The 24,044-nt window shown below is 50.2% G+C and overlaps 1 protein-coding gene across 6 annotated transcripts; it reads right to left on the bottom strand.

The window, feature by feature from the left end:
- Nucleotides 1-8,526: 8,526 nt before the first annotated feature.
- On the bottom strand, nucleotides 8,527-20,233 carry IL9R (interleukin 9 receptor). 6 transcript variants are annotated; one of them, XM_042922556.1, is made up of 9 exons: nucleotides 19,688-20,233; nucleotides 15,842-15,970; nucleotides 15,422-15,533; nucleotides 15,113-15,291; nucleotides 14,455-14,600; nucleotides 13,851-14,058; nucleotides 13,251-13,356; nucleotides 12,141-12,225; nucleotides 8,527-10,603 (listed from the first exon to the last, which is right to left on the bottom strand). In XM_042922556.1, the coding sequence occupies exons 1-9, from the start codon at nucleotides 19,866-19,868 to the stop codon at nucleotides 10,103-10,105; spliced, it is 1,647 nt and encodes a 548-aa protein (XP_042778490.1). In that variant the 5' UTR covers nucleotides 19,869-20,233; the 3' UTR covers nucleotides 8,527-10,102. The 6 variants fall into 6 exon arrangements, with proteins under 6 accessions (XP_042778490.1, XP_042778496.1, XP_042778494.1 ...); XM_042922562.1 differs by having other exon boundaries at nucleotides 8,527-10,064; XM_042922560.1 differs by having other exon boundaries at nucleotides 8,527-9,125.
- Between the last annotated feature and the right edge of the window lie 3,811 nt (nucleotides 20,234-24,044).

Genomic DNA, 24,044 nt, shown 5'->3' with positions numbered 1-24,044 from the left:
TTTAGCTTAATATGGAAACTGACATGGGGCGCCTGGGTGGCTCAGTGCCCTGGGCATCTGACTCTTGATTTCAGCTCAGGTCATGAACCCAGTTGGGGATCAATCTACGTGTCGAGCTCTGTGTTGAGCGTGAAGCTTGCCTCTCTCTCTCCCTCTGTCCGTCTCCCCTGCTTGAGCTCTCTCTTGCTCTTTCAAAAAAAAAAAAAGAATAGAATTGCCATTTACTTTACCAGCAACATGAGTTTCTTTGGGAACGCCTGAGGAATCACAATTCAGGACAAGAAAATTATGGCAAACCACAGACAACTCCAAAAAGACAAAGGAAAGGTCAGTTTGTGTTGGGTTTATAGAGGAAGTGGGGGTTGGGGTGGGGAGGGGGGCATCCTGGTGGCTCAGTCGGTTATGGTTCAGGTCGTGATCTCACAGATCGTGGGATGGAGCCCTGTGTCTCTCTCTGGGCTGATAGCGCAGAGCCTGCTTGGGATTCTCTCTCTCCCCCTCCCCCTCTCACACTCTCCCTCTCTCACTCAAAATAAGTAAACAGGGGCGCCTGGGTGGCTCAGTTGGTTAAGCGGCCAACCTCGGCTCAGGTCAGGATCTCACACTCCGTGAGTTCGAGCCCCGCGTCGGGCTCTGTGCTGACAGCTCAGAGCCTGGATCCTGTTTCGGATTCTGTGTCTCCCTCTCCCGTTCATGTGTTGTCTCTCTCCATCTCAAAAATAAATAAACGTTAAAAAAATTTTTTTAAATAAGTAAACATAATAATTTTAATTAAAATAATAAATATTTAAAAATAATAATTGATTGATTAGGAAATTTCAGAGTATTGTTATGAACTGTTAAAAAGAAACCCCTGGGGGGGAGGGGTGGCACCTGGGTGACTCAGTGGGTTGAGCATCTGACTTCAACTCAGATCATGATCTCCGGGTTCATGAGTTTGAGCCCCACATTGGGCTCGTTGCTATCAGCATAGAACCTGCTTCAGACCCTCTGTCCCCCTTTCTCTCTGCCCCTCCCCCACTCACACGCTTGCTCTCAAAAATAAATAAAACATTTAAAAAAATAAATAAATCATTAGAATAAACATCACTTGTGATTAAAAAAAAGAAGAAGAAAAGAAAACCAGGGGCCCCAAATGATCTCACTTTGACCAAGTTCTTTCTGCTGGCTATGTTGCTGGATTCTTTACCTCAATACCCGGGTTTTGTTGCCTCAAATAAAGAGGTGGACACAGAAATAAAATGAGCCGCAGACATAGCTCTATTAGAGTATAAGGTTACAAAGTAAGAATAGTATGAAAGCTCTCTTTGCAGACAAGGGGCATTCAAAAGTGAATGCCCAGGACTATAGGCAAGGGTCTTTGTTGTATAAGGTTTGGTTGGCCCCTCCTTCTCTTCTCCCTTGTTCCTTCTCTCTTGTTTCTTCTCAGGTTCTACCCTTATTGGCTAGGTAACTCTAAATGCCCAGTCATTCCTTTTTGATTGGTTCATTTCCATTGTATGAGGGGTGGTCTATGGCCCCAGCATTCCTTGTGGGTGATAGGTTTTATGGTCTACTACTTATTTCTAGTTAGGCCTTTTGTCAAATTTCTGAGGGAAACCTGAAGAGGAGTAGGTGGGGTCTGGTACATTCTTAACAAGAACCTTACACCCAAAGGAGTTTCCTGTAGTCAGACGCTCCCAGCATCGTTCCAAAACATGTGTTTTTCCCACCCGGGGACCTCAGGTTGTAACCTTTCCCTCTCTGCCTGCTAAATCCTATCTTCCTATTATAGTTGTATCCCAACTGATGTTCCGTGTGTGAGAGCTCCCCCTTCGGGCTTCCTGGCTCCATTTTGAGGAAGGATTCCTTTCTTTATTATACACAAAATATTTTAAATTACATGTGTAGACATAAGCTGGAATACATACATATATTTCCTGGCATTGTCAACTGAACAGATTGACTTCCCACAGTGTATAAGTTTTTTGTGCCATTCTCTATAAAAAGGGGCTCTTAGAAGAGATATCTGGCACTAAGGGCTGAGACAATGAATACAGGAGCCGGGATAACCCTGAAGTATCAGAAAGGAAGTGAATGCCAATAATAAAAATCCCACCCAAGTTGAAATTATGTCAGTGGAAAGAGAGGGCAACAGATAGAGCCACAACAGGAATAAACTGATCAACCAAACACCCTACTGCTGGAATAAAACCAAACACTACATTAACTACTCAGGTGTCCACACTGGTAAAAAGAACTTATTACATACATTTCTTTTTGTAATTAGTAGAAAGCAATGTACAAGAATTCCAATTGCTTGATGTAGACACTCAGCCATCCATCACAGAGGTGGAACTAACTCTACAAAACACCTGACCATTCCTCCTCAACACTGTCAAGGTCACTGAAACCTGCATGGGATCCTAAAGCACTGAAGGTAGAACAGAAAGAAACTAGATACAATCTAGACTTCAGTTAATCATAAGATACCAAGGGGCACCTGGGTGGCTCAGTCCATTAGGCACCCAACTCTTGATTTATTCTCTCTCTCTCTCTCTCTCTCTCCCCCCCCCCCCCCACTATCCCCTGCCCATGCTCTCTCTCTGTCTCTAAAAAATAATTGAAAGGGGGGGGGGGGGGCCTACACCGGCAGACTCCATCTTGTTCTGTGTCCTTCACCTTGACCACACCTCCTCCCCTTGAGTAACCCCCCCCTCACCTGCCTAACAGGACTCGGACCCTTCCCCAGCCAATCGGCTGAGGCCACAGCCATTTCCTCACCAACTGCCCCTAGGCACCAATAAAACCTTTGTCCTTTTGAAACTCGGCTCTCTCTCTCTGGTGTCTCACCGCTGCGTGGGTGCAGGTAGGGGATTGAGCTCGAGCTAGCTCGAATAAAGGCTCTTTTGCTTTTGCATCGGACTCGGCTCCCTAGTGGTCTTTGGGGATCACGAATTCTGGGCATAACAATAATAATAAATAATATCAATATTGGCTCATTAACTGTAACAATTCTGAAAAGAACCAGAAAGAGAATAGAAATTAAAGGTCAAATAAGACAGCGGGGTGCCTGGCTGGCACAATCAGTTGAGCATCCAACTCTTGATGTCAGCTCAGGTCATGATCTCATGGCTCATGGGATCAAGCCCAGTGTGGAGCTCTGCACTGTCAGCACAGAGCCTGATTGGGTTCCCTCGCTCTCCCTCTCCCTTTCTGCTCCTCCCTCTCATGCTCTCTCTCTCTCTCTCTCTCTGTCACATGCATGTTCAAGATAAATAAATGCACTTTTTCAAAAAAATCAAAAGAGAGGAAACTGAAAGACTGGAAGAAATGGGTGATTTCCAATTACAAATGCACATTAATAAAATGGACTTTGATATAATGAAACATAGAAACGGACGAATGAGCAAAGATCACAGTAACGTTTAGACATCTCCCACTGGAAAATTCCCTAGGAACCGATGGGCTCATAGTAAACACCTGAGTGTTAACCAACCTTTAACAAATTCTGATTTTAATATTAAAGACATAAATATAATAATAAATACACTATTGACATATTTTCATAGTTCATCTAATGTAGGATGCCAGTGATTCCAAAATAAACATTTTAATTTTTTTTTTAACGTTTATTTATCTTTGAGACAGAGAGAGACAGAGTATGAACGGGGGAGGGTCAGAGAGAGAGGAAGACACAGAATCCGAAGCAGGCTCCAGGCTCTGAGCTGTCAGCACAGAGCCCGATGCGGGGCTCGAACTCACGGACTGTGAGATTGTGACCTGAGCCGAAGTCGGACGCCCAACCGACTGAGCCACCCAGGGGCCCCGGGGACTCAAAATAAACATTTTATGTACCATCACAAATGTGCTGCCAATTCAACTGTGAGTTTCCCAACAAAAGGAAAATAAAGTGATTGATGAGTTTACTTCCATTAAAGCCAGAAATTTTTAATTTTTAAAAGTTAATAATTTTAATTCAGTTTTGGTATAAATTATGTATTTAAACTTAAATAACGTGGGTTTTTTTTTAAGTTTCTTTATTTTGAAAGAGAGAGCACGTAAGCAGGGGAGGGGCAGAAAGAGAGGGAAAGAGAGATTCCCAGGCAGGCTCTGTGATGTCAGCCCAGAGCCTGGGCTTGAGCAAGGGCTCAAGCTCAGGAACCATGAGATCCTGACCTCAGCCGAAATCCCAAGTGCAACACTTACCCGACTTAGCCAACCAGGTGCCCCTAACACACCTACTTTTCAATGTGCATCCAACTGTGTCAACACCGGAACAGAGAGGACCCCGGACAGGCCCAGGGTGGCCAAGCGGCCGGCATCATGCACACCTGCTCCCGCCCTACAAGCATGTGCAGCGGGCCCTAGCACACCTGCAATTAGATGCTCCAGGTGCTGCTCCTCTCCAAGAACCACAACCTTCGCTCTACCCCCTCCCATACTCTCTCTCTCTTTCTCTCCCTCCCTCCCTCCCTCTCTCTCTCTCTCTATCTCAAAATTAATGAATAAACATTTAAAAATGGTACACACACATGTTTTCAAATGCAAACCTGTGAAAATTAAAGATCTACATAACCTTGGATTCAGTGATGAGTTTTTTTTTTTTTTTAATGTTTTTATTTTTGCGACAGAGAGAGACAGAGCATGAGCAGGGGAGGGGCAGAGAGAAAGGGAGACACAGAATCGGAAGCAGGCTCCAGGTTCTGAGCTGTCAGCACAGAGCCCGATGCGGGGCTCGAACCCACAGACTGTGAGATCATGACCTGAGCTGAAGTCGGACGCTTAACTGACTGAGCCACCCAGGCGCCCCAGTGATGAGTTTTTAAATAGAACACGAAAAGCCAGTCCATGAAAGAAAAAATTGCTGATGTTTACCATAGTAAAATGTAAACTATCTGCTCTGTGAAAGATCCACTAAAGAGAACAAAAAGAAAAGCCACAGACGGGGAGAAAATGTTTGCAAAACACATCTAGAAAAGGACGTTTATGCAAAATATACAAAGAAACTCCAAAATTGAAAAATGACCAACAACCCGTAAATATGAGTAAAGATCTAAACACACCAAAGCAAACAAGATATACAGATGAGGGACGCTCAGTTGGTTGAGCGTCCAACTCTTAATTTCAGCTCATGTCATGATCTCAGGGTTGTGGGATGGAGCCCTGCCTTGGGCTCCACACTATGCATGGAGCCTGCTTAAGATTCCTTCTCTCCCTCTCCCTTTGCTCCTCTCCCCCTCACCTCTTGCACACTACCTCTCTCTTTCTCTCTGTCTCAAAAGCAATAATAAAAAATTTTTAAAGGATGCACAGATGAAAAATAAGCATACAGAATATTGCTCAACATTACTTGTCATGAGGGAAAAGCAAGTTAAAACAACAAGCAAGCGCTGCATATCTATAGAAGTGCCTAAAGTTTTGGGGCGCCTGGGTGTCTCAGTCGGTTAAGCGTCAGCCTCTTGGTTTCGGCTCAGGTCATGGTCTCAAGGTTCGTGAGTTCGAGCCCCACATTGGGCTCCACTCTGACAGTGCAGAGCCTGCTTGGTTCTCACCCTCTCTGCCCCTCCCCTGCTCGTGCTCTCTAAATCTCTCAAAATAAATAAACTTAAAAAATAAAAAAAGAAGAGGCTAAGGTCTGAAGAAAAACTAATAGCGATAGCAACAGGAACTTGAATTCGTTGCTGATGGAATGTATACTGGTACCGCCATTTTGGAAGACACTTTGGCAGTTATTTCCCAAACTAAACATAGTCTCACCATATAAGCCAATAATCACATTCATGGGTATCTGGACAAGTGCTCTGAAAACATGTTCAAGCAAAAACCAGCCTGCAGTTATGTACAGCATCTTTCTTCAAAAGGGCCAAATATTTTAACAAAACAGGATACCTTTCAACAGGTGAGTGAATAACCAAGAGAGATGCATGCATGCAATGGAATATTAGTCATCAACAGAAAGGAATGATCTATCGAGCAAGGCCAAGACAAGGATGAGGCTTACATGCATGCTACTGAGGAATAGAAGACAATCTGAATAAACAACACACTCTACGATCCCACTTGTATGACATGTGGGACAGGAAAAATTACAGACATGGTAGACCACAGTGACTGAGCGTCTTTTGCGGGCAAGTTGACCAGGAGAATGGGTTGATGAAAAGAGGTGCTGAAGGGCCAGGTGGGAGCGTTCGCCTCTGCTTGGTGAGATCTGCTTGGTGCGTGTGAGCAAATCTGGTCTGAAGTAGCAGTGTCCATAAGAAAAGTCCTTCTCGCTCCAGGGGACAAAGGTCTTCCTCCATCACAAGTGTCACTATTTCAGGACCAGTTCTTAGGGAAATTTCTTTGAGGGTGTGATAACAAAAATAACATAAAATTTCCTTTCATTACTTTTTATTTTTAAACATAGTAAAATATACATGACATAAAATTTACCACTTTCACCATTTTTAATTTATTTTTCTTATTTCTTTCATTTTAGAGAGAGTGTGTGAGTGGGGGAGAGGGGCAGAGGAAGAGAGAGAGAGAGAGAGAGAGAATATCCCAAGCAGGCTTCACACGAAGCTCAGAGCCCAACACAGGGCTCGATCTCTGGGCGTGACTCTGGGATCACAACCTGAGCAAAAATCAAGAGTCAGACGCTCAACTGACTAAGCCATCCAGGAGCCCTTCACCACTTTTTTAATGTTTCTTTATTCATCTTGAGATAGAGAGTGTGGGGGAGTGAGGGCGATGGGCAGAGGGAGAGAGAGAGAGAGAGAGAGAGCGCGCCCCAAGCAGGCTCCCTGCCCAGTGCCATGATCTGAGCCGAAATCAAGAGTCAGGTATTTAACCGACTGAATCACCCGGGTGGCCCATTTTCACCTTTTTTAAATGAATATTCATAATGGTGAATAACCATCACCACTATCATTTTTCATTTCCATCGGCAATGCACGACAGTTTTCACTTCTTCACATCCTCACCGAAACTAGCTTCCAATTTTTAGATAACAGCCATTCTAATGGGTGTGAAGTGGCAACTCAGTGTGGTTTTCATTTTCATTTTTCTGACGTCTAAAGATGTTAAGCATAATTTTATGTGTTTATCGGGGTTGGATTAGGCAATAATCTATTGTGTATGACACCAAATAACATGCAGAATGTCAGAAAATATTTGCAAATGGAATATCTGATATGAGTTTAGTGTCCAGAATAAAGAAAGAGCTCCTACAACAGCACAGGGACAAGCAACCCGATTAAAAAACAGGCAAAGGACCTGAACAGGCTTGTCTCCAAAGAAAATACACAAGTAACACATGAAAAGATACTCATCATCACCAGCCATCAGGGAAATGCAAGTCAAAATCATGCAGAGGTACCACTTTGTACCCATCAGAAGAGCAACTTAAAAAAAAAAAAAAAAAAAAAAAAGGACACTACCAATAGTTGGTGAGGATATGTAGCAATTGGAACCGGAGTACATTACCGATGTAAAATGTTGAAGTCACTGTGGAGAACAGTTCAGTGGTTCCTCAAAAAGTCTAAACATAGTTAACACGATCTAGCAATTCCACTCCAAGAAATATACACAAAAACACAGACAACGGGTATAGGAACAAAAACTTGCACACGGATGTTCACAGCAGTACTGTTCACAACAGTGAAAGAGTGGAAACAACCCAAATGCCCTCCAGAAGGATGAATGAACTACATGTGGTCTACCCACACAATGGAGTAATATTTGGCCACAATAAGGACTGAGGTGCCCATTCTCTGAAGTGGATAAACCTCAGGGCGCCTGGGTGGCGCAGTCGGTTAAGCGTCCGACTTCAGCCAGGTCACGATCTCGCGGTCCGTGAGTTCGAGCCCCGCGTCGGGCTCTGGGCTGATGGCTCGGAGCCTGGAGCCTGTTTCCGATTCTGTATCTCCCTCTCTCTCTGCCCCTCCCCCGTTCATGCTCTGTCTCTCTCTGTCCCAAAAATTAAAAAAAAAAAAAACGTTGGAAAAAAAAAAATAAAGTGGATAAACCTCAAAAACACTATGCTGAGGGAAAAGGCTGTGCAGAAAGTCACATATTATATGACTATATTTATACAAAGTGTCCAGAATAGGCAAAGCCACAGAGACGGGAAGCAGGCAAAGAGCTGCACAGGGCACAGTGTGGGGGGTGCGGGGGGACCACTTAATAGGAAGGGGATTTCCTTTGAGAGTGATGACAGTTGGGCAACATTAGGCATGTACTAACTGTCACTGAATTGAACACTTTAGAAGAGTTACGTTTAGATTATGTGAATTTCACCACATTGAAAATTAAAGAAAGAGGGCCACCTGGCTGTCTCAGTCTCTGGAGCACGCGAATCTTGATCTTGGAGTTATGGGTTCTAGCCCTACGTTGGGTGCAGAGATTACTTAAAAATAAAAAATCTTTTAAAAAGAAAGAAAGAAAGAAAGAAAGAAAGAAAGAAAGAAAGAAAGAAAGAAAGAAGAAAGGAAGAGAGAAAGAGAAAGAAAGAAAAGAAAAAAGAAAAGAAAAGAGAAAAGAAAAGAAAAGAAAAGAAAAGAAAAGAAAAGAAAAGAAAAGAAAAGAAAGAGAAGCCACTGTGCATCCTCCCTCGCCAGGGAGAGTCCCCTTCCCTCACTGCTCTCAGCCTGGCTTTCCAGACCCTCTGCAGCCCAGCCGGCCAAATTTTGGACATCTGAGCTCCAGCCCACGCCGTGAGGCCAATCCCTCAAACCACCAGCTGTGTGAGGGCTCCAGCTGCCAGCCGCCTGCTCTCTGACTCCTTCGGTGCCCAGCGCTCGGCGACTTCCTCATCCCAAGGTCTTCAAACCTTGCTCTGCTGGAAACCGGATCACAGCACAAGCGTCCAAGGGTCATCTCGTCACAAAAAAGGGAAACGCGTTTTCTGGGCACCAAGATATGCAGGCAGCTTGCTCGGGTGAACTCACAGCAACACTTACGAGGTACTGTTAGTCCCACAGGCTGAAGGGGCAGGAGTGTCTCGTGTACCGTCACACAGCCTCTAAGGCTGCACACTCCCAAAGCCAGGTCTCGGGGCGCCACCGAGAGAAGACGTGTGACTCACAGGAACAATGTCTCCGGCCACGCACAAGAGGCATCCCCGCTGTGGGGGTCACTCGTCATATGCAGGTGGCCCAGGTTCCCTGTGAAGCCACAGAAGCCACGCGGATGCTGCTATAATAATACCCCAGGCCAGGGCTCCCCAAGGGGCGGGTGATTCATGCTATTTTTTCTATCCTTGGTTAGAGCTGAACATGCCTACACCTCACTTCCGTCCACACCCCTCCTCTCTCTACACGCTAAAAATACATTCTGGGTCCTGCCTCACCCCTTCTGACCATGATCTGGCTCAGCTGAGGCTCCCCACAAAACCCCAGGGGCCTCCGCAGGCACGCAGAGGGGAGGGGGATGCCTGTCTGAGGCAGAGGAAGCCTTTGCCTTTGGGAGCCTGGGTCCACAAGTGTTTGTTTGTTTGTTTGTTTGTTTGTTTTTTCTGTACAGGCCTCAGGGGACACCAGAGACTCATGCAGAGGTGCCCTCTCTGGTCGGTCACCCAGAGAGGGACAGGTCTCCATTTGGATGCTAACTTCAAAACGTCAGCATCTCCAACCCCAGAAAACCCGAGAACAGACAGACCCCCACCCCCTGCACTTCCTGTGGGCCCCTCTCCCAGTCAGCAGCAGTTTGAAACAACCACTGAATCCCTTTTAATCTCAGTAGCAGAGGTACCTCGGGGAGGCACAGAAAGACAACACTCCGCCCGGTCACAGCACCTCATCTGTGTCTGTTGGGTGCCGCCTGGCCCTTTAAGGGAGTGAGGGCAGAACAGGCTGCGGAGCCAACACCCCCACTCCTGTGAGGGACCAGGGTGGAGCCAGAAGGCAGGGAGGGAAGTGGCGAGCCGAGCCGGAGTGGGAGCTGCGTGGTAGGATGCTGCGGGGAGGGGAGAGAGGAGGGGTTTTCGGCCTCCATCTGGACAGGATATCTGTGCAGGGGCTTCGTTCTCAGAGACTTTAGTCCATTTTCCACATGATGCACATTATGCAGCTGGCCTCATCAGGGTTCTAAATCAAAGCCAGCGTCTGCAAAGGGTAGGAGCAAAGGAAGTGCCCTGAGGGCCTCATGCGACACATTCACCGGGGTCTTGCTCCTCTCTGTGACCAACTCCCACATAGGTCCCTCCTTGCGTGGCATCCAGGCTCTGCTGGTCACAGGAAAGGCCACAGGCCAAAGCCAGGCTGGGCCCAGAGCTCTGCGTGTTTCCTGGGAAGGTCGAGGGGTGGCACGCCCCGGGACAGCCCAAGGCACAGTAGTCACCACTGCTGCCCTCTGCCTGTGGGAGAGCTGGCCTGGTGGGGCTCCCAGGGACCCAGTCCTCCTGTGGCAGGTAGGCAGGTGGCTGCTCTCCCTGTGCCACACGACCTGCTAACAACACAGCCTCTGGGAGGCCAGGACGTGGGCCTTTCTCCTCTTCCTCCAGGACCACTGACTGCCAGGGATCCACCGGGCCATAGGTCAGCCACGCAATGGCCTCCTGGACACTAGACTCCGAGGCTCTTCTCGGGGAACTGACACAGTCCTGGCTCGGCAGCAGACCGGTTCTGTGGGCCCCTATCCAGGTCTAGAACAGAGCATGGGGGGTGGGGGGAAGGGCTCAGGCAGCATGTTCAGGACTCTGCCTGGAAGGAGCTTCCCCTGCTCCTCCAAGAAGCTCTCCAGACATCCCCACCCAGAGTCCAAGCAACGACTGTGCTTGGAACATGTTGTCTCACCCTCCATGTGCCAGCCCAGCCTCAGCACAGGACCCTGAGTCTCTTCAGGACCCTCAGTAATCCGTGCTGGTGACAGGTGTCGAGGACAGAGAGAACCCCTGGCCGCTGCTCTAGGCACTTCCATCAGCTACAGAGACTGGGCACCCCCTCTTGAACCCCCATCACACACACACTGAGATGCTGTTGGAACCAGCACCTTTGGGCTAAGGGCAGCAGACCTGGACCCATCCGTGGAGCCACAGGAGGCCCCCACCTCCTACAGGAAAGTATTTCCTATGTGGGACCAGGAATCACCACCAAATGGACCACGCATACCTCACCCTCTGTTACTGCCCTGCTCCCTGGACAGCCGACCCATGGCTCCATATCACCACTGGAGGGTTCTAAATACCCTGGCTGGTGACATGGGTCTACAGAGGAGGGCCGGGTGCCCGCAGCCCAGAAGATACATTCCAGGGTGATGGAATCTGCCTTCGTGCCCAGACACCCCAGGGGTCTTGACAGTGATGGCCACTGCCTGAGAAAAGGGGGTGGCCTCCACCAAGGACAAAACGCTCAGCTTTAAGCTTTGAGTTATACTTTTGGGCAACAATCTTGAGAACTGGGCTCCCTCTTTAATTTTCTTTTTTAAATTTTCTGGGCTCCCTTTTGAGAAACACAAGGACTAGGCAGAGGGAAACCCGGCAACGGCAAGGGGATCAGGGAAGAGCAGGTCCGAGGGCACCAGGAAGCATCACCTCCCGTCCACCACCCACAGTGGGGAACCTGAGACCACCTGCTGGGGCTGCTCCCTGCCCCCCTCCTGCCCAGCGAGGGGCAGGAGCCTCCAGGCCAGTGGGGGGCTGGGGGGGGAGGGGGAGGTGTCTGATGCGACCCTCCAGGTAGTACTCACCGTGGCACCACAAAGAGACACGTGTGGAGTGTACTCAGTGCTCATGGTGCCAGCATGCTACCCAGGGGAACAGGAGAGGCCAGGCACTCCACAGTGGCCACCAGAGCGGTAGCCCATAGACCACCGAAGGCCCCAGGGATAGTATAAGCACCGGGTCCTCCCCGCAGAAACCTTCAGAGAAGAAGCGGGGACGAGACGTGTGGCAGCTGCAGACAGCACCATTGTTTGCACCTTAAACTGACCATACACCTCACAGGGGCTGCTACTCAGAAATGAAAAGAAACCCACAACAGAGAATAAAGCTAATTGTTCTGATGCATTTGAGACACAGCGTGTAAATGTAAACCGACTACATATACCAAAAAAAGCTGAAAGCACTGACAAAGGCCCCCATGCTAGCCCCCAAGTCTCACCAGAAGTCCACATCTTTGTCGGGTCAGAATGTAGGCAAGCCCAGACTCTCCCTCAACCCCTGCCGTGAGCTGTGCACGCACCTGGAAGTCCCCATTGTGCACACTGTACAGGGACTGGAAGAAGGCCACTGGAGACGGCACGTTCTGGTAGAAGCTTCTCTTCACCCTGGGGCCAAGAGAGGACACCTGGAGGCCTATGCACGCCCAAGGAGGGCCCTTGGAGGCCCAGCTCCAGGAGGCATGATGTCCCCGCAGGAGCTTTGCTCTCTTCCAGCCAGAGGTGGCCCTGCTTCACCTGGGCTGCTGCCATTCTTACCTCTTGTTGGCTCCAAGACCCGACACTTGCCCCTGTGGCCTCCCTGCCTAAGGGCCCCATAGAACTGACTTATACCAAGACACTTGTCCTTTACAGGATGAGCTGTCATGGTGGGTTCAGGGCTACAAGGTGACCGCTTGTGTCCACAGCCCACAGAGGGAGCTGGCACCTTCGGGAACCACACTTGTGCTCCTGGCAGACAGGGGGCAGCTTCCTACCCCACCTGACTCCTCACTGAGCAACAGACCCACTGGCCCTGTCACGAGGATGTGGCACAGGGCTCCAACACAACAGGTCCCCAGCAGCCTCACCAGCCTCCCAGGGGAGGAAGTGGCCTCTCCAGCTCCCCACCTCAAGAGTCCCCAGTCCCACCTCATCTGACCCCTAGGTTTCTCTTCCTAAGACCTGGCAATTTCCTCCACTTTGCTCCCCCTCTGCTTCTCTCTCCTCCTTCTGGACACCACCAGTGGCCTCCCAGCAGGTCCTCTCCATATCCTTGTACCCCCAAAATGCATTCTCAAAATATAAACCAGATCTTGTCACACACAGGTTCACACGCTTCAGGCATTTTCTTATGCTCCCAGGTCGAGCCTGGCCTTCACAGCCCCACCAAGCACCCGTTTCCTCACCTGGCAACTGAGGAACTCCCCCACAGGTCCAGCGCAGAGGGTTAAAAACCCCCCACCCCATCCAGGGCCAGAGGTTTGGCCCGAGATGCCCCACCTACCACACACCTACACACAGACATACTGACTCACATGCACACACATTGACATGCACACGGAAACTCACCCAGAGTCACATGAACACATTCATGCACACACACGTGCGCGCGCACACACACACACACACACACACACACCTTGGCTACCGACCTGGGTGAAAGCTTGAACAGGAGACAGGTCAGGCTGGTCAGTAGCAGAAAGACAGGTACAGCGACAAGGGTGCCGTCAGGCTGCCCCCGAGGTGATAACAGGGGGCCTGTGGGTAGGAAGGGCCCAGGGTCGTGAGCCTCCTTGGCACCAGGATGTTCCTTCCAGTCCACATGGCAAAGCACCCCTGGGAGTGCCCCGGGCCACATTGGAAATTTTCTCATAGGCCACAGAGGTTTGCATCATGCCTGCTAATGAATCACCTACCCCTGGGTCTCACCTCCTCCATCCGCAAGGTCATCAGTGTCAGCCACCCTTCCTAGCAGGTAACGGCCCAGCCCAGCCCTTCCTAGAGAGATGAGACCATGTCCAGCCTCCAGAGCCAGAAGCATAGGCCTGGTGGGCCACACTCACTCCCAGTGACAGACAATAACTATACTTTCCAAGAAGCCCAATGCTTGGCAAGTTAAAAATCTCAGATTTCCAGGGGAAGGTGGTCAACCGGGGTATAACTGCCTCAGGGAGGAAGTTCCAGGGGGGGTGAAAAGGTGGGAGGGTGTGACAAACATGGGAAGGGAGGCGCTCTGGGAGGGAGACCCCCACCTCGGGCAGAGGTCTGGGGAGAGGGAAAGCACACGGGCTGGCTCCAGTCACTCCACTGGCCCGCATAGTGCTGTTCCTCCGCCAGGTCATCCTCCGGTGAGGCCATCTGGACGCGCAGCCTGGCCTCGTAGCTGGAACCAGGGTCCAACTCGATGGCTTCAAGCCTGAGCCAGGTCACCCCAAAAATGTGATCCCTGTGCTGGGCCTGCTGTGGGGTAGAGAACAGTTGTCATTTGCTGAGGGTGACAGGGTCCATCAGCCCTCAAGAACACACATGCACACACACAACCGCACACACAGGCACACACGCAGGCACATGTACACACACTGACACTCATCTACCCCCATGTGCGCTTGCACACACAAACACGCTCACTACACTCACACACTCATATATATAGGCATACCCGGTGCTCATCACACATATAAAGACACATATTCACGTACACACAGGTACACTCACATACAAATGCACATGTGCACAGTCACACTCCTGACTCTGGCCACCTCCCCTCCTCATTATTCCAAGTTGACATCTCCCGAGTGGCCCTTGGCTGCCGCTCCCAGAAGAGAGAGGCCCCTGGAGTAGTCAGCCCAGCGTTACCTCCCAGGTCTCCCCCTGCCTCTTGAAGGCCAGCTCATAGCTGAGCATGGAGATCAGAGGCTCCAAAGCAGGACTGACGCTCCAGGTCAGGACACAGTAGTCAGAGCTGACGTTGCTCTGCAAATCAGAGGGAGGGTCCAGCTTCACTGAAACAGAATGAGGCCACGTGAGGGTGTGCGTGTCAGCATGCCCAGCACCGGGGGTCTGAAAAATGCTGGGGGCAGGGAATGGTCAAGGCCCTTCCAGACAAGGGGCCTCACTGGGAGGCAGGTCTCCATCTCCTCCCTGCTGCTGCCTCCCAGTGAGGCCTCAGGTGGGACGAGATGACAGTGAGTTCCTACGGCCCCTGCAGCCATAAGCTTCCCAGGGTCTTACCGGACTTCTTCCTACTGTGACTGAAGTGTATTTCAAGTGACTCGAGTCGTACCCTTGCCCCAACTTACGGCCCTGAGTCTTCGTCCTCCTCCTGAACCCTACCTCTCCACTAACCAGTGGGCCCCTCCCTCCCAGGGGCCCTGCTCGCTCATAGCCCTGGGTGTCTCTTAGCAGGGACAGAGAGCACCCACTGAGCCATGGAGGTTAAGGGCAATGGGACCCTGCCCCCAATCCCCATGAAGCCAGGATGTTCCCCACCAGAGCACCCTACCCCAGGCCTCACCATGTCTCCGGGGCAGGTACTGTGGGTCCACCAGGCTGACCTGCTCCTTCCCAGAGACGTAACGGTGGAAAGTGATGGTGAAGTTGTCAGAAGGCACAAGCACCTCCTCAGGTGGCAGCACCAGAGTGCACTCGCTGGCCCGGAAGACACATCTGTGATTGCTGCCCACGGCGTGGTTGCTGGAAAGGGTATATGTCGCCACCAAGGGGCCACTGCACCAGCCCAGCCCCTACTGCTGCTATCATGGGGACCCATTCTCACCACTGGCCCCTGTCCCCTGCCCAGGTGGGCCTGGCCCTCCAGCCTCACCTGGTAAAGAGGAGCCAGGGACTGGGGCCCTGACCCAGCTCTACAGCAGACCAGTGGCAGTCGATCCTTAGGATGTTGTTGTTGAGGCAGATGAAAGATCCAGCCCCGAGCCCTGGGAACAGTGACGTTTGGGAGCTCACGACGGCTGCTTCAGGGCAGGATTAGTACCTAGCAGCTGACACTCTGACAGGGCAGTCCCCTGAGAATGATCCCAAGACAATGCATCAAGGGCAGGGCTGGGAGGTGATGAGATCTGACCCATGGTGCATGGGTGGGAATGAAGTCCAGGTTGGTCCCTGGAGGACAGCCCCAAGCACAGTTCGAGCCAAAGCCTTCGCTGTGGAGTGAGACAGATGACAGCCCTGCCCCCCAAGCCCTCCACCCCCTGGCCTCACACAGACACCAGTGCCCAGCCCTCACCTCCTCCTTCCCCGTGGATGGAGACTCCCAAGCCAACCCAAGGGCTGATGCACGTGCAGATCAGGAGCCAGGTACTCAACTCCCGCATCAGGGCCTCAGTCTCCAAGGTCCATCCTGCAAGGAACTGGGCTGAGAGCACCCCCCTGGGGACAGTCACCATGAGGGCTGCTCTCTGTGGAGAGAACCCCTCTGATAGGTGCTCACCGTGAGGGCTCCCCCTGTGAGGCATGCTCCCCATGAGGTCCACTCCCTATGGAGTATGCTCCTCACTGACAGCTCTGAGTGGGTCACCACCAATACCCTCACCGTGTCCCATGACAGGGATTGGACACCACTGCCTGAGCTGCTCCCATAAGAAACTGAAGCTCAGAAAGATACATTGGCCAGACCAAAGATTCATGGCTACAGCATATAGCATGGTGCCCTCCAACCCAGATCTTCTGGTGGGTTCTGGACTCTGAACCAGCTATGTGTCTGAGTCTGCCTACACGTTTCTTCTCTGGGACAGGCATCCTCTGCCAATACAGCCCCCTGTTGCTGGGCCCAGGTCCTGTCGTGCAAGGAAGGCAGGGTAAGGGTAACTTTGTGCCGACTGCGTAGCTTGCCTCATACACTTGAGTTCCCACAGCAGCCCTGTGAGGTAGAAAGACCGTCCCTACACACAGACAAGCAAACTGAGTCCCAAGGAGGGGAAATGCCTTGCCCAGGGTCACACAGCCAACGTCTACACATCCTGTCTCCTTAAACAAAGGCCCATCCCAATGTTCTGACCCGGGATCAGGTAGGAGGATCGCAGTGGCGTGTCCTCGCAACAAAACTGCACTCCCTAAGCTCTGTCGATCGCATCCCTGTTTAGAAGGTGCCGGTCCTGCGAAGGAGAGCACCCCAAGAGAGGAGTGCCAGCCTGAGCAACAGGATCCCTGGGGGGACCAGGGGTAAGCTGGAGGCGGAGGGACTGGGTGTTCACAAGTGCCTGGGTGCTGGGAGGCTGTTGACTTCCTATCACCCTATTTGTAGCTCCAGATGGTGCGCTGATAGTTCCTAAGCAGGAAGCAGGGCCAGCCTGGTTATGCAAGCCTGATGGGTGATAAGGAGGCAAAAAAGCAGCACAGACCACAGCACGTAAACCTTCGAGGAGCCTGCACACACGCAGGGGGGCAGACACCACCCCAACACCCCAGCAGCCTAGCCATGTACCCACAGGACTGACCCCTGTTAAGATCCATGCTCAGGAAGACTGCACCCTTTCCTAGCAAGCAGCGTCACCTAGCAGCACCAGCCACAGCATGGGAGGCTGTAGCGAGTTTACCGCCCCCCCCCCCCAGCGTCTGTCCCCTCCTGCACAGTGATTGGGTGGAGACGGGGAGCAGCCGGACAACAGCCCGTGGCCAGGGTGTGTAGTGACAGGATCAGAGCGAGCATCAGGTCGGGGAGCCTGAGGCACAGCAGCCACTTCAAGCTGAAGAGCTAACCCAGGCCCCAGTGGAAGGAGCCCTCCGTCTATGCAGAATTGGGCCAGCTGGGCCAGACCATCCCAGATGGTTCGAGAGCACAGGGTGGGGTGGCTCCAAGCTCAACAGGCCCCAGAGCAGGGACAGCTGAGAGCTACCAGGGCCAGGACCCACCCTGTGGGAGCAGCGGAGACCTATGCAGGGCCACCTGGGGGGATGGTCCCTGCTTCTCCTCTGAGAACTCTTCCCACAGAGAAGGCTTCTGTCTCTACAAAGTGAGCTGGGCAGGGTGGCGTGCCGCCCCACACCTGGCACCTGGCACCTCTGTTCTTAGCATGTGTCCAGCCGGTTGCCACGAAAGCCCGGGCACCACTGGCCTCTGTCTCCTCTGGGCTACCCACGTCCTTGACAAACAGAAACTGGGCCGGGCAGTGTAGAAACCCCCGTCCGCATACTCCGTGGTCCTGGAACAGGCACTGGGATGACACGAGGGAGATCTAATCACAGCTCAGACAACCCCGGACCATGTCACAGGATGGCTGTCAGAGCAGGAGGAGGGAAGCCAGTGTCTCTCCCTCGCGACAGTCTTGCCAGGGAGCGCGGCTGACGCCAGCACCCAGCCCTGCCCCTCCCCCATCAGGTCTGCGGCCACCGCCTTCAGCCCACAAGCACTCTGGTCCCTTCTCAGGACACATCTCCTCCATGACCCTCCTCAGGGTCAAGTCCATGAGGTCGGCCCACTAGGGCCTCCCAGATTTCCTGCCCTGGTTTCCTGGCCCGCCACGAAGTTAAGGGCTGCCTCATAGCTGGACTCCTGCATCAGAACCTCCACACACTGCCACGAGGAAGTGTGCTGCAGGGAAAGGTTTCCAGACAGACTCAGACCCTCACCTTCCCTGGCCCTCACACCCTGAGCACTCACCTGATGCCAGAGGAATCCCTGCCAGATGAGGGTGCCTGCAGACCATCCTCCAAGATGGCTTCACGCAGATTACTGCATCCCCTTCGTGTCCCCTCTTAAACAGTCTCTGTTTTTATTTTTTTAAGTTTACTTATTTATTTATTTGGGGGGAGGGAGGGGGGAGAGAGAGAGCGAGCGAGAGAGCACGTGAGTGAGCGAGGGACGGGCAGAGGGAGGGAGCGAGAGAGAGAATCCCGAGCAGACTCCACACCCAGTACAGGCCCCAACATGGGGCTCCGTGTACCAACTGTGAGATCATTACCTGAGATAAAACCAACAGTCAGATGCTTAACCAACTGAGCCATCCGGGCTCCCAGACTATCTATATTTTTTTTAAAAATGGAACTCACTCTGGGTCTCCCGCTGGTCTAATCCACCTCACACTGTCTCCTCTGCCCGACCTCCTTCCGTATCACATGCCCCTTCCTTCATGAAGCACTCCCCAAGCTCCCTAGGGTCTCTCTGGCCGGACCAGACGTGACAGAGCAAAGCCAGTCCGCTCATGACAGAAGCAGGGTAGCAGGTAGTGCTGTGGGAGCAGCTCAGAATGAGGGTGTCGATACAGTTCTCTGTGGGGGGCCTGGGGGTTAAAGGGAGAAAAACGATGCACCTTCTCTTCCTGCACGTGTTAACTGACCTCCTCTGCCCAGAGACTCCCTCATAGCACCTTTGCGGCCCTGTCAGCAAAGCTCCCTGCTAAGCTGCCTCTTTACACAAGGCTCTTCCAGGGTGAGACACTGTCTGATTTATGTTGTGCCCCCTGCACCTAGCCCCAACAGGATGAGAAATGCATCCCGAATCTCCCTACAGACACTGACCTTGCCTTTAAATGGTGTTGATGCTTTGGGCCCCTGGGAGCAGGACTCTGGATGTTACTTGAGCACAGATCCTCATCTCCCCTTCTTCTGCTTGGCAGAGTTGATCCTCCTTCTGGAACCCCACCCTCACGTGCTGCCACCCATAGCTCCAAAGGGGCGATCCCAAGACCCTGGCTTCTCTTCTGCCCGAAGGCCCCCCAAGGGCATGGGGGTTTGAAGAGGTTTTGCCAGCCGCAGGGCCTGGTCTTCATCTCCACTCATGGCCATCGCAATCTCAGACCATCTGGCCCCAGAACCACCCCTCGCTGTTATTGAGGAAGCAAAGTCTTCCATACCTAAAACTCAACGTGACAAACTCAGATCCTTCCCTCTGCCCAATGGTACTCAGGCCAGGTAGTGATAGCTGTCATTCTTCAGCAAATACTGCCAACACGCTGTCTCTTGGAGACATCCAAGACCAGGACACCCGAGGAGGTAAAACTAGGGCGATGCTCCCAACCGCTTCAAAGTCCATCCACAGGCTCCTCCCAGGGCCCAGGGATGGCCTGCTGTCTGCCACTCTCTGCCATCCACTCATGCTGACTTGAGTGTAGAGAAGTCCAAATCACAGACTCACCTTCCCAGATGCATCTGCTGGGTCCCATGGCAAGTCGGAGGGCCCCCCCCCCCACCAACCTCCAGACCTGGAGGTGACCGCTCCTGCGTTTGCAGCGAAGTCTCTCTGCCTGATTCAGGATATAACTGCAGTGAGCAGTGACGTGAGCCTCCCACGGCAGGCTCACACAGGCCGCCCACATCTGAAACCACGATGCAGATCAGAGCAGCTGTCCCAAGTGGGGTTGAGAGACAACTGCTACCACTAATCATAAACCCGGGAACTAGAAGGTGGGATGATCCTTCTTTCCCCATGACACCAAAGGTAGGCTTTGGTGATTCGACCTTTGGTCGGTGGAGTGTCTGCTGCATTCCTCCCAAGAAACACCACTGGAGAGAATGTTAAACACAAAATTAATGTCTTCTCAGTTAAAGACAAACAAATGATACAAAAGAAAAGTAAAAACAAGACTCCCCTTTATTTCACCCCAGAGGGAGCCTCTGCGAGACGTTAGGCACAAGTCCTTCCAGACAAAGCTGAAGCTCAAACAAATGGACATTTTTAAAGATTTTTTATTTTCAATGTTTATTTATTTTTGAGAGAGAGAGAGAGAGAGAGAGAGAGAAAGAGAGAGCGTGAGCAGGGGAGGGGCAGAGAGAGAGGGAGACACAGAATCCGAAGCAGGCTCCAGGCTCTGAGCTGTCAGCACAGAGCCCGACACGGACAGAGCCCGACACGGGGCTCGAACCCACGAACTGAGAGATCATGACCCGAGCCAAAATGGATGCTTAACCGACTGAGCCACCCAGGACATTTTTAATGGATTCATACTGTGCTGAGCTTTGCAGGCTCTTTGTTCCTCTGGCTATTCTCAACATCCTTCTAGGTCAGCACATAAAAACCTTTCATATGCCTTTAAGGGTAGCACATGCCATGGCTCAATAATCCCGCTGACGGACCTGTGGATTGCTGCCTACATGTTTTTTATTTCTTGAGATACATACCATTATATTAATTTCCAGTGCACATATGCAACTTTAAACAAGGCAGTGAACAAGTCTGGGCATGGACCTTAACTCATCAGAATGAGTACTTCTATACAAATCATTGCTAGAGGTAAGGGGTGCCTGGGTGGCTCAATTGGTTAAGCGTCTGACTTCAGCTCAGGTCATGATCTCACGGTGTGTGGGTTCAAACGTCACGTCAGGCTCTGTGCTGACAGCCCAGAGCCTGGAGCTCGCTTTGGATTCTGTTGTCTCCCTCTCTCTCTACCCTTCCCCCGTTCATTCTCTCCCTCTCTCTCTCTCTCTCTCTCTCCCAAAAATAAATGAACACTAAAAAAAAAAAAAATAATAATGCTAGAGGTGGAACTGTGGGGTCTTAGGTTCAGCATTTAAAAATACTGACCCTGCCAAGTGACATTCCAAAAGCATACCAACTTCTACTCACAAAAGAAATGTAAGAATGCCTGTCGCCAGCCGCCAGCCGTGTACATTATCAATCTTTTAAATCTTTGCCTGTCTGATAGGCAAAGATACCTCAGGGTTGCTTTCATTTACACTTCACTGATTATTAGTGAAGATATGCATCTTTTCATGTACTTATCGGGTCTGTGCTCCTTGGGGTACCAAATAAGGTCACAGTTCAACGTGCATGTGTGTGCTCTGTGCATCCAAACATCTTGGGCAAGTTTCAGATTTAATTTAAAATTTAATCAGCTTGGCGCCCATCTTCCCTACGACAAGCACGTATGTGTATATTGACTGAAGCTTCTCTAGTATCCTTAGAAAGAGAGCTTCCTTCTCTCTGTCAGGGTCCCTCTCTCACCTTGTTGAAACTAGCATTTGCTACCTTAAGTCCAGCAGACCACACCATCCACACCATGACCCCTAAGGTAGAGACCACAAAAGCCGGAAAGGGAGGAAATCCTGGAAGGAAAAAAAGCTAGAGAGGAGAGCACCAAATTCTACATCTAAACTCTACATACGTACAGACAGACAGACATATATACACTATACCAAAATCTCTGGATGACCCTCCGAACTGTATGTATACAGGCCAACTCTAAACAGCCCAGCTAAGGTTAAACAACCTGAACAGAAGTTTCAGCGGCTGCCTATCTCAGAGACACAAAAGTTTACGCTCTGCTTTATGTATAAATTAAAAGATCAACACTCTCCAGAGAAACATAACAGAATCTGGTATCTATGGTCTATATCATTCATAATTTCCAAGATGAATCCAAGAGCATTAGACATAAGAACAGAATTACGTGATCCACACTTAAGAAGAAAGGTAATCAATGCACACAGACTCCCAGGACTAAGTTGTTGGAAACAGCACAGGTTTTAAAGCAGCTACTCTAACTATGCTCGAAGATGTAAAGGAAAATATGGTTCCAACGGATAAACAGGAAATATGGGAGGAGAGACACACACTATAAAAAAGAACCACAAGGAAAGTATATGAGAAAAATACAGTATCTCATTTTTTTTTTATGACATTTGTTTTTGAGAGACAGAGACACAGCAAGAGCAGGGGAAGGGCAGAGAGAGAGGGAGACACAGAATCCGGAGCAAGCTCCAGGCTCTGAGCTGTCAGCACAGAGTCCGACGCGGGGCTCAAACTCACAAACCGTGAGATCATGACCTGAGCAGAAGTCAGACGCTTAACCGACTGAGCCACCCAAACGCTCCTCTCGTTTTGTATTATTATTCTTATCTATCTATCTATCTATCTATCTATCTATCTATTATTTAGTTATTTTATTTTCGAGAGAGAATGCAAGTTCATGAGCAGGGGAGAGGGGCAGAGGGAGAGAGAGAATCTTAAGCACTGTCCACGCTGGCATGGAGCCTGACTTGGGGCTCAATCCCATCATCCTGGGATCATGACCTCAGCTGAAATCAAGAATCAGACACTCAGCCAACTGAGTCATTCAGGTGCCCCAAACACAGTAACTTAAATAAAAAGAATGCATCGTAACAGCGCAAAGTACTAGGAAAACAGGTAAGAGAGGACATCAGTCAAAGTCAACACAGTGCCCTTCCTGGATGATAGGAGGGAGCCAAGGAGAGTTCTGGAAAATCACTAGGATTAGTCAGAGTCCTAAATATGAAGCAGCCCTATATATTCTTTTTTTTCCTTAACCTAGTAACAGTGCATCTCCATCATTACAAAACAAGAAAAGTGGACGCTGAATGTCACATTTTCAAGGCACAGTGTAGATTATTTCATCATCAATTGGATGGCAAAGGGCTGTTTATGATGCAATGACACCTCAGCCGGTCAACATTATCAGCCTAAGCACTAAGTCACTGGCACTATTCTCCATACACCACAGAGTTTCTTCAAAAAAACTAAATAAAAAAATGAAGCAACCATATTAAATTACTTAATGCCTCATTTGTTAACCAAGCCAGGAAAACCACTTTCTGACAATGACTTGCCTTTAATTGCAGCAGCTGAAGAAGTCAGGTCCAGAGAAAATGAATTTAAGACTATAGGCATTTTGGAAAACAGCTGTTCTAAAACCTAAGGACACTGAAAGCAACAGCAATAGTCAAACAAAAATGAGGTAAATGAGGGGCACCAAGGTAGCTCAGTCAAACATCGAACTTTTGATCTCGGCTTGGGTCAGGATCTCACCATCATGAGATCAAGCCCCACATGGGGCCTGACACTGGCAGCACGGGGCCTGCTTGGGATTCTCTCCCTCCCTCCCTCTCTGCCCCTCTCCCGCTCGCACGCTGTCTCTCAAAATCAATGAACTTAAAAAAAAAAAATTTTTAATGAGGAAAATGATTTGAAGTAATTTTCCTTGAATCATGATGAATCCACAGATGTTACCGACTCTGCTCAACTGTTTCTTCCACGAGTCAATGCCTCAGCACAGAGCTGAGAAGCAACTGAAGAATTAGCCTGTATGCATGGTCTGTGGAACAGCCCAACAACTGCAAACACGAATATTTTCAAAGTTGAGAAAACACTAATTCAGTAGAACACGGATTAGAACCTGCTAAAACGTAATATGGCAAATCCTTTGTGGAAATTGTGTCTCTCATCAGTATTGACTCTATTCAATCTACTGGTAACATCAACAGTTAACTTCATTTGCTCTCAGGCACTTAACCAGCTTTACCAGATGCATATTTGTAATCTACTTTGATGACAAGAAACGCTACCTTTGAACCCCAGTCAAGCAAAATGATACCCATTCTTTTCATCAGTAGACCACCATCATAAAATGCTGTACACAATTACTACGGTTACATTTTGAATTTAGTCTATAAAAAAGTTACGGAAGTTTCTTTTCCTAGATTTTGATTCTTGCCCCATGAAGTGTATTTACTATCTGGCCCTTTACAGAAAGAGTCTG

The sequence above is a fragment of the Panthera leo genome, chromosome E3 (genome assembly GCF_018350215.1).
Source record: "Panthera leo isolate Ple1 chromosome E3, P.leo_Ple1_pat1.1, whole genome shotgun sequence".
Classification (NCBI taxonomy): domain Eukaryota; kingdom Metazoa; phylum Chordata; class Mammalia; order Carnivora; family Felidae; genus Panthera; species Panthera leo.
The sequence above is the reverse complement of the archived record's forward strand: the minus strand, read 5'-3'. Positions and strand labels throughout refer to the sequence as shown.